The sequence below is a fragment of the Rhinolophus ferrumequinum genome, chromosome 10, assembly GCF_004115265.2.
Source record: "Rhinolophus ferrumequinum isolate MPI-CBG mRhiFer1 chromosome 10, mRhiFer1_v1.p, whole genome shotgun sequence".
In the NCBI taxonomy this organism is placed as follows: Eukaryota; Metazoa; Chordata; class Mammalia; order Chiroptera; family Rhinolophidae; genus Rhinolophus; species Rhinolophus ferrumequinum.
The window spans coordinates 55,567,746-55,579,886 of record NC_046293.1 but is presented as its reverse complement, the minus strand read 5'-3'; the positions used below and the strand labels follow the sequence as shown (position 1 = coordinate 55,579,886).

General features: G+C 53.3%; 2 protein-coding genes across 5 annotated transcripts; both read right to left on the bottom strand.

Moving 5' to 3' along the window:
• Window positions 1–530: 530 nt before the first annotated feature.
• Window positions 531–5,000, bottom strand: SLC39A5 (solute carrier family 39 member 5). Its single transcript, XM_033117144.1, has 10 exons — window positions 4,648–5,000; window positions 3,967–4,150; window positions 3,015–3,177; window positions 2,703–2,872; window positions 2,335–2,475; window positions 1,860–1,956; window positions 1,602–1,772; window positions 1,338–1,418; window positions 1,037–1,227; window positions 531–792 (listed from the first exon to the last, which is right to left on the bottom strand). Exons 1-10 carry the CDS (start codon window positions 4,929–4,931, stop codon window positions 649–651), a joined length of 1,626 nt encoding a protein of 541 aa, XP_032973035.1. The 5' UTR covers window positions 4,932–5,000; the 3' UTR covers window positions 531–648.
• Window positions 5,001–6,317: 1,317 nt separating this feature from the next.
• Window positions 6,318–12,093, bottom strand: NABP2 (nucleic acid binding protein 2). Of its 4 annotated transcripts, none has more exons than XM_033117155.1 (7): window positions 11,869–12,093; window positions 10,011–10,113; window positions 9,473–9,611; window positions 9,291–9,362; window positions 9,029–9,110; window positions 8,874–8,937; window positions 6,318–6,848 (listed from the first exon to the last, which is right to left on the bottom strand). In XM_033117155.1, the coding sequence occupies exons 2-7, from the start codon at window positions 10,087–10,089 to the stop codon at window positions 6,649–6,651; spliced, it is 636 nt and encodes a 211-aa protein (XP_032973046.1). In that variant the 5' UTR covers window positions 10,090–10,113; window positions 11,869–12,093; the 3' UTR covers window positions 6,318–6,648. The 4 variants fall into 4 exon arrangements, with proteins under 4 accessions (XP_032973046.1, XP_032973045.1, XP_032973049.1 ...); XM_033117154.1 differs by lacking the exon at window positions 11,869–12,093 and adding an exon at window positions 10,506–10,636; XM_033117158.1 differs by lacking the exon at window positions 11,869–12,093 and adding an exon at window positions 10,506–10,636 and having other exon boundaries at window positions 6,318–6,757.
• Window positions 12,094–12,141: the final 48 nt, after the last annotated feature.

The window sequence follows — 12,141 nt, the reverse complement described above, 5'->3', positions numbered from 1 at the left end:
ATGCCCTGCATGACCTGTGATGCTGCAGACACCACCATCCTGTGTGCAGGGGTGTGTTGGGGGCACTGAGGGGCATGTCCCGTGTCCTGTTGCACCCTCCACCCTGTGACCCATGTACTCGGTTGTAGGAAGTAAAGAGAACTGAGCACAATTCACTGGATTCTAGTTGAATCTTTCTCTAAGCAATTTTCCCTTTCCTTCCCTTCTCCCTGCCTTGGATCCACCTGTGGTGCTAGCGTTGGGGTCGGGGGTGTTTCATGCTGGTGGGCAGCAATAAAGGGCAGATCTGCCCAGAGGCCTGTATCCCCAGGGTGCTGAGGGTAGCAGGAAAAAGTGGGGACCTCGGTGCATTGCCCCACCCCTCCCCCTCCTCCCTGGGCTAAAGCACAATGCTCTCCCCGAAGATTGATGCACCCTGTACCCTCCAGGCCCGACTCATGTCCTCCCCCGACCTGCTTGGAGCCCTCCCTCCTGCCACATCCTGGTTTTCTATGCTGTTTTGGTGCAAGTACAACTGTCGTAGTCATGGCTTTGGGATGGGTTCTGTTTATTAAAATCCTATTGCTCCTACTGGCCCTGTGTCCCGCCTCCATTCCTGTGGTTGGGGGGGAAGGAAGGGCAAGCTGGACGCCTTTCCACTGGCCCCCATCAGCCATCAGAGACCAGGGGCTGTAGCTGCTCCTCCAGCAGGGCTATGGTGAGCATGAGGCCACCCCCCAGCAGCAGCCCCAGGCCCTGCAGCAGCACTTCGAGCATAGGGAGGGGCTCAGGAGGACGCAGCAGGGCAGGTAGCTGAAAGAAAACAAGAATGTCAGGATCCCGGCATTGTCTCTGTCCCCTAAATGCCATAAAAGTGTCAGGAAGCATCGGCAGCCCCCACCTGAACGCTGGCAGGCCTGATTCTCAGACTGCCGGCCTGTGGCCCAGCACCCTCCCAGGTGGTCGTTTGTGGAGGTGGAGGGACTAATGCTTCCCTCTCCTCCACACCCCCCACCCCACTTCCCTCAGTTTCTCTGCAGCACCCCACACCTCTCACCATGTCCACAAGGGCCACATAGAGGAAGACCCCGGCAGTGACCCCAAACACCCAGGGAGTGAGGGGGACGGGGCCCAAACTGAGCCCCACCCCCAGGGCTGCACCCCCCAGCCCCAGAGCTCCAGACACCAGGCTCAGCAGCAGCAGCCGCCGAAAGGACAGCCCTGCCCGGAGCAGCATTGCAAAGTCACCTGTTGGGAAGAGAAGACAGGGTAGGAGGAAGTAAGCCAGGGCTGCCCTTCACCTGTGTCACCCCACCAGCCTCCAAGTTCCACCCCAACCCCACTCCCACCATTCCTACCCAGTTCGTGGGGCAGCTCATGGCAGAAGACCGCTAGGGTAGTGCTGAGGCCACTGGAGAAGCCATGAGAAAAGGCAGCACCTGGGTTTGGCAGAATTAGAGGTGGACAGTCCAGAAAAAACTCCCCCTCTCCCCCCCACCCCCGGGGCAGGGCCTGCTTTCTCTCTGGTGCTCTCATCTCCCCACTTGCTGGGAGCCCTCTCCTAGCCCCAGCCAATGACTAGAAGCCTCTGACCTGCCTCCCTCAGTCCCCTCGCCTCACACCTATGGCCAGCCCATCAGTGAGGTTGTGCAGACCATCTCCCAGGAGGACCATCCATGTTATATCGGCATCACCACCGCCCTGGTGACCATGACTGTGGCCTTGGTGCCCAGGAGGGACTGGGGCTGGTGGACGCTGGCTGTCCTGCTCCATGCAGCCCTGAGCCCCTGCCTCTGCAGAGAGAAGGACGAGGACAGTGTTGGTGGCTGCAAGGGAGGCTGGGAGCTGGAAGCCTACTCTTCCTTTTCTCCTCCGGTCACCTGGCACTGCCTGTAGGGGTTGAAGTGCCATCCCACTGCCATCCTCCAGGTCCAGGTTTGGTGTTCCGAGATCTTTTCTTTTTTGTCCGCAGCATCTCTGAAATAGGAAGGTATCTGTCTTGGTGGAGGAGGCAGCAGTGCCAGAGGCTAAGGAGAGACCAGGCTACCAGCTGGGAAAAGCAACACCTGGTTCTGTTTCTGGCACAAGGGGATGTTTTCTTGGCCTCTACTCTCTTCCCAGGTTGGCACCTCCCTGTTTCTTGTTGCCTTGAACTCTGAAGAGGAGGCTGTTTGGCCAGAAGTACTGGGTTTATGCTGAGGGGGCCCGACCCAACTCCCTGTTAGTGGTCAGGGCCTGCAGCCAGGCAAACAGCAGTGCCAGGAGCACACTCGGTCCCTCACCTCCTGGCTCATGTGCCAGTTCTTGGCTACGACTCTGGTGTTGGCAGAAGGAGGAGAAAAAGGTGTCACTCACTGGCCTGAGCCCTCGGCGCCGCAAAAGCCCTAGCATGTTCTCCAGCATGAAGAGCAGGAAGAGACCGCCAAGCACTGACAGCCCTGGACCCAGATCTTCTTCTGGTCGCCAGCTAGGTCCTGCATGCTGCCCTTCTTGTGCCTGACAGAGAGGAGGTCAGGGCAGACCCCAGAAGTCCCAACACCCCACGACATCCCCATCCTGGGTGGGAGGTGGCACGCCTTCACTCATACACTCTCCTAGAAGGCAGTTTGTGGGCTGACGGGGATGGGGGGGCACCTGGGGATGTCCTATGACTGGGACCACCTCGGATACGAGGGGGCTGTCCACCAGCGGGGCCAGGGGAACAAGGAAGGGGCTCCACGTACATGCGGCAGCAGGTGTAGCAGTGCGTCCCCACAAAGAGTGCCCACAGCTAGGGCCGCCAGGAAGCCCAGCAGGGGCCGCAATAGACGAGATCCCAGGAGCCGCAGCAGCAGCAGGGAGAGGGGAGCAGGGAGGCTGAGCAGCAGGACGGCCAGGGCACTATGAACCAGGGCTGGGGAGAATCGGGCTGAAGTTAGGCCAGGGCTAGAGGGAGGGGCTCAGAGACAGATATGCTACAAAAGGAGGCAGGACTCCAACGAACCCCCTTCCTTGGCTGATTCAGGGTGCCCCACCACCCACTGTCACCCACTGACCAGATAGTAGATCCTCTGAGGGGGTTGGGGCCGGGGCCTGAATGCAGACGCGGCTGTCGATCTGATAAAGCAGGGCCGGGCACAGCAGAGCAAACTGACGAGGGGTCAGAGGAGCAGCGGGGCTCAGGCCAAAATTGACCAGCAGCTGGGAGCCATTCAGACACTAGGGGAGTTGAGTTGGGAGTCATACATGGACCTGTGACTCAGATCTTTAATGTCTGCCCTTCCATTGCATAGACTCCTTGGTCTCTCCCAGAGTGCCTGGTACATCAGGGACTAGGGACAGGTATGTATAATCAGTGTGTGTTAATTATTGTGAATATTTAATCCAATGCAAATATTCAAGTCAATGCAGGTTGAGCACTAGTGAACGTTGCCACTGTCTCCCTCCCTCGCGAGCACCTGATGATTTCATTGATTTGGTCATGGAGTTGATTAGACAACTAGAGCTCTCTAGTGCAGAATCTTAGAAGGGAAAAGAACCTGAAATGCCCTCGACCTTCCTCTGAACAGCCCTGTCACATGTTTATCCAGCCTTGGCTTGAATGCTTCCTGCAATGGGGCACTCACTCTCACCAGGCCTGCTTCAGGTTAGCTTTGGCTGCCCTCTGGTGTATTGTGGGACAAGTTCACTGTCTTTCTGGATGAAGCCAGCCATCAGCTCCCTGCAGGTCTCCTCTCCAGATAACCAATCCCACAGCCTACCATGGGCTGCTTCTTTGGTTTCTCTGCTTTGCCAAGTGTGACCCCTAAATTGGGTCTTGGAGTTCTGGGTGTGTTTTCTCTGCTCTGAGCCCAGAGGGAACATATTTCATATTGGCATAACATACCCTAAGACCATATCCGGACTTTTTTTTTTTTTAAGTAACTGTATCAGATTACTGACTCTAAACACTTCGTGCCATCTAAGTCTCATGGCTCCTTCCCCCTCTCAAACGCTTATCACACTCACATCTTCATTCAGATGGTCAGCTAGTGAATGGTCCAGCAGCAGAAGCCTGTGAAAAAGGTCCAGGCCCGAGGGCGCTGGCCCATGGGGTGGTGCTGGGGCCTTTGACTCCTCCAGGTCACCCCACCCCGAGGGACCCAGAGGCAGCTCAGCCCAGACATCCACATTCAATTCAGGGTCCTGTGTCCTAGAATGGATGGAAGGGATAGCAAGTCAGGCTTGCCCATGTTCTCTGAGAAACCCCCTTGAGAGGCTGTCAGGGAGCTTAGGGGAAAAGGGAAGACCAGTCCCTGGCTGGAGTTCCTGGGAGCCAGAAACCACAGACTGTTAGTCCTGGGAGGATCTGAGAATTATCAGTTTATAGGAATGGAGGGTATGGGGGTGAGAGGAAGCAGGAATTGGGGGACAGCCAAAAATGCTACAAATTGGGAGCCAAGTCAGTCTGGAGACACTGAGCATTCAGACTAAGAGCAAGGAGATGAAGGGCCCAGGATTTGGAAGAGGAGAGAATTAGAAAGCAATAGAGGCAAATGGGATTGAAGGCATAAAAGGAATCAGGTTCTGAAAACTCTGTAATCCTAGGAATCTGATTTTAGAAGCCAGAAAATTTAGGCAACTGGAGACTGAGCTAAACACAGAAGAGCTTGGATGTGGGATTTGGGGGTGGAGGAAAGGGTCTAGTACCTGTGGGTGGAGTTGTCTTCAGCTGGGGGTGCAGCCGGACCAGCCGGAGGTCCATGATGTCCCAGGCGCAGCCCCTGAACTCGGCCTAGCCCTAGGCTGTGGAGAAGCCTCGCGAGGCCCCCTGCAGTCAGCGTGCCATTCTCCCCGTACAGGCCAAACAGCTGAGCCAGGTAATGGTTCTGTTCCTGCTCAGCAGGGCCCAGGTTGGGGGCTGAGCCCCCTCCCCAGCCCAAGGCCACACACATACACAGGCCAGTCAGCAGATGACTCATTGGGAGCCCCATTATTGGTGGGAAGTGGTCAGAGGCTGTTTCCAGCTTCTATTCCTCCTGGAACATCCTGAGGACCGTGCCCTGGAAGAACAAGGAGGAAGGGTCGGGGCTCCTGCTCTGCTGTCCAGCCGGGGCCAGAGGGGATCCCTCACTCATACAGCTCCCCCCTTAAATCCAGCAGCAGCCCCCATCCTTCCTCCCCAATGCCTCCCTCTGAAGCAGCGTCTCCTTGTTTGCCAGTTCCTAAAACACCTTCCCTCACCCAGAGTGTTCTCTTCACCTGATCTAGAGCTGACAGTCCTTTCCCTGTCCTCTAAACCCGGTCCTCAACCTTGCCCCACCTCTCTGTCCCCCCTCAATGCCCAGGACCGCACCCCCACTGGTAGCCTGTGAGCCCCGTCACCTCAGGTCCCCGTCAGGCCTTGCAGTGGACACTCAGGTTCCTGAGTCAGGGAGGGGAGCCAGGCTCAGCCTCCAGGTGCCCAGGTGGAATGGAGGCCACGTCAGATGGAAGGTTGGCATGCACAAGCCCCCCCTTCCCAGCCCACCTGCCTTGGGGCGGGGTCAGGGGTGGGGCAAGTGTGGGAAAGGCTCACATGAGAGAGGAGTTAATGGTTCACTGGTCTCTTGGGTGGGGGTCAAAGGTCAGTCTCTGCTGGGGCCCCCAGTAGGGAGGGGCCACCCTCTGCCCCTGGAAAAGCCACACGGCTAAGGAGAGTCTGAGCCTGCACTTTTCTTCGAATCCACCCCCTAACCCAGTTGGTATCATTTTAACCTTTCCCTGAATATACTCTCACCCCAACTACCTTACTTCTGGCACTGGGCTTCATTCATCTCCATCCCTATCCCCACATTCCCTGGGAAAGTTGGGCCCATGTATCCCTAAGCTGGAGAGAAAGGTGAAGAGGAAGATAAGTGGCAACCTCAGATGCATGGGGAAGAAATTGTTTTAAGCAATTCGTCACCCCAGAAGTATAACAGCCAGATCTCTGAGAATCCACGACCAAGAAAGGGGAAGCTCTGGTGGGAAGAGAGAAGAAGTATCTGGGCTCCCCTCAGATGTCCCACATGGCTTACGATCAGGGGAGCACAGTCTGATTGGGGCGATTGGTTCAGGGGTAGAGGTTGGTATTACCTGACAGCAGGAGACAGAAAGGACGCCGAGAGCAAGGGGGACACAGCCTTCTTGGTTCCAGCTGTGGCTGGGGGGGAAGGCAGACAGGCGGGCAAGGGTCACCTGCAGGGAGGGGGCAGGGGAGGGACACTACCTTAAAGGGGCAGGCCTGCTTTGCTAAGACGGTAACCTATGTTCCCTCCACCCTCTAGGAACACCCCACCTTCCCAAACGCCCAGCTGTTAACCTCTTCAATTTCCCACCAAAAGCAAAGGAGTCCAGGATAGAGTGGTAACATTTATTAGGAAGGAGGGATTCAGTTAGACTTCCAATCACACACATACAAGAAACAGACCATAATGGCCATTTCTAAAGAGGAAGGACGGCAGGCAGAGAACCCAGGATCCCAGGGGACAGGCAGCTTCAGCTCGACAGGAGGGTGAGGATGGGCTTAGGGGGGAGAAGGCCACTGCTCACCACCCCTTCAGTGAAGTTTAGTGACTAAAATACTGCTACCTACCCTGTTCCCCACAAACCAGCAGCCCAGTAGAAGGCTGTGTTCTCTAGCAGACACTTGGGTTATGATTGGTAGCAGGAAGGGAGAAGAATGTCTTGCTATCTCTTGCTGCTCCTTCGGGTTTCTTTGCCGTTACTGACAGGGTTGTTGGAGGGGCCAGGAGGTCCAGCAGGTGTATGGTTGGGCTGGCTTCGGGTAATTCGGGTGCTGGGGGGGTGGGAGGGAGTGTGAGGGGGGTGCGGGCCACCACCAGGACCTGGTGGGGTGCTCAGTCCATTCCCATTCTGGCTCTCAGAGGCTAGTTGTGGGAGAAGGGGAAGAAATACAAGAATTAGAGAATTAAGGTAGGAGAGGGGTCCATCCCAAGGCATCCTCCCACGCCCCAGAGAGTAGTGCAATCTTCTTTAAACACAGCCTTAATACCAACTGGATCACGTGCAAAGAGTGCAGGTTGTATAAATGGAGTCCCAGAGAAAAGTCAAACAGTCATTTTCGAAGTTGCTACGTGAACCCTAATACAGTATTTTTCTCTTTTATTCATCTCTGTAGTATTGGGAGTCAGGCCTAGAATTAGCTGTTTAGTTCTAGGCTCCAGGACGTCTGACAAAATGCCCCTTTACCAAAATTGACTGTAAAACTGGAGAAGCCTGGGAAGTAGAAGGGCCTGAAGTTTCTGTGTTATGATGGAAGAAGGACCTTTTAAAAAAAAGGTACGGTGTGTATCACAATGGCACATGTTCATTTTGGAGAATATAGATAAGAATAAACAAAAAAAGTATTACACATACTCTCACACCCTCAAAACAGTAAGTAACATTTGTGTGCATATTTTAAATGCTTGATAGAGCCAGGTATGTGAGATGACTTCCTGAGCTCCCATACCTGTGCAGGTCACTGTCATTGCACTCACTACAGTGTTTTATAATCATCATCTGTGTGACTCTCTCCTTCATAGACTACAAGCTCCTAAAGGCAGATGCTGTGTTTTATTCCTTGGCATTCCTCATCTATAAAAGTTTGTTAAATGAAGGCAGAGGCCTGCCTCTCACATACATAGAGCACTAAGAGTCCTAAATGGCATAGGAGTCTTAGGCTAGTGCTTCTCAGACCATATCCTGGCTAAGCCCTGATGCTTCACCAGACTAAGATGTCTGCAGCCAAAACTGAAGAACAATACCCTTTCCTCAATTCACAGAAAAAGTTCAGAGAGTGTACAGAAAGTCAATGTTAAGTTTTTAATGCCAGACATGTTTTTTTGTTAAGCCTGTTGTACCAACTGGCAGAAGACAGAGTGAATAAACATCTGGCAAATGAATATCAGGAGCAAACAGGCTTAAATGTACCTTATTTAAAATATTTTTATAAATTATGTAGCTATGGAGACCTGAAAATATGTAATAGTCATATTTTCAGTTGAAAACATGGATGCTAATTTTTGTGGTGGAATTAGATATAATTTCATGGTGTCTCCAAAAAGCACATGATCCCCAGTGGTTCTGACACAAACAATTCTGAAAACCATGGTAACTGGGGATGCAGACACAAACTGAGGAAGAGTAGAGGCCGTCTGAAGTCTAGTGTCCCAGGGAGAAACCTAAAGCACAGATCCAAGGCCAGAGAGAACCAAATACCCAGGGAGCAGTAGGGTCAGTTGGGAGATGACCCAGAAGAAGAAAGAAGCAGTAAAAACCAGGTTCTTGAGGAGAAGCCAGGGGACGGAGGAGGTGGTGTTGTTGAGTGATTCTAATCAAAACCTGATGATTTTGATCATCAGGCGCCAATTCCTCAAGAGACCAAAAGCAGGGGCTTGAAGTACATGAGATGGAAGAATCGTAATCCTGAGGGCCAAGGCCGAGAAGCAGGGCCTTTAATTTCAAGAAGAGTGGTGACTCCAAAAAGGAACTATTTAGTGCTCCAAAACTCTATAGTGTGGTCTTCATGTTGGTCATACAAGTAAAACCGTGTATTACAATTATATAATAAGTAAAAATGGGCAAGTGGAAAAGAAAAGGTGCTGCCAAAGAAGAAGCAGAGAGAAACAGCCAGAATGAAGGAGTGCTATCTTTGTGGAGAAATCGTCCTCATTTTTGCCTTTGAGTGGTAGTGGCAAAAGGGTCCCAGAGCTCTAGCAGTGAGAAACAGGCCCCCAAATCTTTTCACCACAGGGACTTGTAAAAGAACTGGGAGAAGAATTGGGATTGGGTGGAAGGGGATATAGTGAGAGAAGAGAGATTTAGAAAAGGGATGAGGGCAGTGCCATCTCTCCAGGCTGGGAAGAGTAGAGGAGCTAGGCAGACCAGCAGATGGAAGGGCGCAGGTTTACCTGGAGAAGCGGCAGGGGGTCCGGTGGTAGGCTGGGGAGCTGTGGGGCTGCTGTCGTTCTGCACCTGAAGGTACAGATTACACACTCAGACCTTGCTCCCAACCCTGCTTCTTTTCCTGACCTGCCCTCTCCCACATCATGGCCATGGGACTCACCGTTTTGTTGGGTGCCTGTTGGGCGCTGTACTCTGGGTTTGGCTCACTGAAGTTAGGAACCTCAGAATAAACCATACAGAATCTGCAAGGGGAGAAAGTGGCTAAAGGCTCAGACCCATCCTTTGGGCCACTGCTGGAGGTTTCAGAAAGGTCCAGATATAGGACATGGACTGCTCACCCTTATGCTGCCTCCTTGCAAACCTTAAAACGTCCCCCGGTTGGCCTGGTGTTTCTATATCCCAATCCCCAAGACAGTACTTACTCTCCAATCTTCTGAAGGTCACCCCCACGGCCAGTATACAGTGTCAGACAACCTTTGAACACTGAAGCGTACCTTTGGGGACACAAAATGCAAGATTCAGAAGAGTTACAGGGACTGTTAACCTCACTCTCTTGACGATTACTGCCCTTGGATAGCTAGGCATCCATCACAAGCTGGCTTACCCTTTGGTCAGCCGGATAATGTCCCCTGGCTGGATCAGGTTGCCCACATCATCCCAGACGGAGATATTGATGCTGCCAGTTTTGTCTGCCACTTTGCAAGTCCGAACTTCGTGACCGTCCTTTGTCTTGGTCACTCGGCCTGGAGGTAACAGATTAATGGGAGAAGGGGGGTCAGAAGAATGAGATCTTGATATTCGTGGGGTGAGGGAAAAGGTGTACAAAGAAGGCAAAGCCAAATCTCTAGGGCAGGCTGGGGTGGGAGTGGGAAGTGGAGGGGCCAGCACCATGGAGAGGGCCCTGAATAGGAAGAGGCCCGCGTGGCACTGGAGGCTTGAATATGGCCAAGATTTCCATCTACCCTACACTTCACTGCAACTTTACGGGCTGGGGTCTACTAGGAGAGTGATTGGGCATGAGCCAAGTCTCGGGGTGTGCCCTGCCACCCACGGAGCAAGTTAAGAACGGAGCCGGTGTTCCTTCCTTCTGCCCCCCAACCTCAAGAACCCGCGCAGGGGGCCCACCGCCCCAACATAGCCACCTGTCTCCAGCACAATGAAGATAAGGTTCAGATTCTTGAGCCCGGGCTTAATATCCTTCACGAAGGTCTCCGTCGTCATGCTGCCCGAGCCTCAGCACCCCACCTAAAAGGGGGAAAAGGGGATGAACGCTCAACGCTTGGCGCCTTCTTCCGAAGCTCCACTTCCCAAGGTCTATGTAAGACACTTGACTGGGGTCAGGCTGCCTCAAACCCTCCAACTCTTCTAAAAGGTTAGAAACGAACTTCCCCGGGGGCCTCCAACTTCAAGAGCAGAATTTGGGGGTCTCTGTATAGGCTGCTTCGGGGCTGGAAGGCCCCCTCCCGGGATGCTCTTTTAGTCTCAAGCCCCGAGGTGGGGGAGCCGACGGAGACGTGGGTAGAGAACCCGGTGCAGAGTCAGGGAATGGAATCTTACTGTCCAAACCTTCTCGAACCCTCATCCGGACAACCCGGGACTCGGTCCATCCCCTCCCCCACCCACAGCCCACCACCCACCCAGGCCGACCGCTGGACAGTGTATGCTGACTAGCTGCCCGCAGGGGGAGCCACATGCCCCGCTGCCGCCGGATGCCACTCAATGGAACGCGGGAGTGCCGATATTCCCGGAAGTTTCCCTCTGGCCTCTTCCGGCCAATCAACGCAGCCCTGGCGCGCCCCGCAGGCCCCCGCCCAGCCAATCGGGACCCGAGTTTCGCGAGCCGCGAAGGGGGCGTATTTCAGGTATTAAAGGAGCCTGGGAGTTGATGGACTCCGCAATGAGAAAGGTACCCCACCAGGGGGCGCCTCGGGTTCCAATTTTCCTTTCCTTGACGGAATGTGCACTTAGGATCTAAGATTTTGTTTTTCTCTCCTAGACGTGACACAGTGGAAAAAGGATCAAGGGTGTTGGAATCCGGCGGACAGAAGTTTGAACCCCACCTCAGTGCTTCACTTCTTTTCCTGACAGTTCTTAAATATGCAATTCCATTTTGCAGACAAGCAAATTATATAAAAAGCAGTGCCTAGCACACAGGAGAGTTTCCTCCTCTTCTCCCACTGCTCTAACCCTCATCTTTATTCCCGATTTGGGGCCCTTCATCTTTAATGCACTATCTAGCTTGATCAGGGTCTCTGGGAAAAGTGGCATTCACACCACAGACAACAGGCAAACTCACCCTTTTCGAAGAAATGGGACACGGGGCAGAGTACAATATTTGCTTTAGTCCCTTTCACAGTTCAAAAGGCATCTGTTGCTAATGTACTTACCTCACTCGATGTCAGGGATCCCCCCCCATAACTGAAAAGGAGGCCGGAGCCTTTAGTTTCCTTTGAGACTTGTCAGTCAACAAAAGGTAGCTTCCTCAGTAAAGTGTATAAATCAGTTACATATAAACAAATGCACATAAATGTGAATTATCATTTACTTAGCGAATATCCATAACAAATACTAGCTTCAGATTAGCCTAAGAGGTCATGTAATTGTAGTGCCTTCACTTGCTTAATTAATCCCTTACCTTCTACTAAAGCGCTTTAGGGTCCACCTTGACTCTCCTCGGAGCTCAGCTTCCCTCCCGCCCACACCCCCAACCACGGTGTTGTATCCTAAGGAAATCAAACAACAACCCAGGGAGAGGGACATTTTGACTCCCTTCTCTCCCCTTAGGTGTTTCAGGCAACTCTACAAGTGTTCAGAGAACCAACGTAGATAACGGTAGGAGTGCGGCTAGGAGAGAGGCGGGCAACACTTTGGACACCCTAGATCAAAGCCTTGCGGTCAGATCAGACACTCCCCGTTCCCCACCCCGTGGTCGTCAGGTTGAGACAGTTATCCACTCTCGTGACTATGAGTCATAGGGTCGGGAGACTCCGAGATGCTGACCACAGCTCTGGAAATGAGAAAGGCCGGGCAGATGGCAGGTCACAATGCAGGCTAGCCAACTCGAGACGATCTCGCACCACGCCGCTTCAGCCTTAGGATACCCCACACGTGCGCCCCTCCAAAGCGAAGTCTCGCCCTCCAGGGGAGTCAGCCTCGGGAATCAGCCCCTGACGTTCCCAGTGGGAAGAACATAGAGTTCTCCCTCCCAAATGGCTATAGAGACTTCCGGTCTAGAGCGGAGGCCTGGCTAGCTTTCCTCTCTCCTCGTTGGCC

Coding starts and splice junctions, on each gene's coding strand:
- SLC39A5 (XM_033117144.1), bottom strand. CDS start 4,931: ATGGGGCTCCCAATGAGTCATCTGCTGACTGGCCTGTGTATGTGTGTG. Junction 2,476..2,702: donor TGCTACACCTGCTGCCGCAT/GTACGTGGAGCC, acceptor CCTCTCTGTCAG/GCACAAGAAGGGCAGCATGC. Junction 793..1,036: donor ATGTGGCCCTTGTGGACATG/GTGAGAGGTGTG, acceptor GTTTTCTTTCAG/CTACCTGCCCTGCTGCGTCC.
- NABP2 (XM_033117155.1), bottom strand. CDS start 10,089: ATGACGACGGAGACCTTCGTGAAGGATATTAAGCCCGGGCTCAAGAAT. Junction 9,111..9,290: donor GACCTTCAGAAGATTGGAGA/GTAAGTACTGTC, acceptor CTCCCCTTGCAG/ATTCTGTATGGTTTATTCTG. Junction 6,849..8,873: donor ACCCCCTGCCGCTTCTCCAG/GTAAACCTGCGC, acceptor TCCCACAACTAG/CCTCTGAGAGCCAGAATGGG.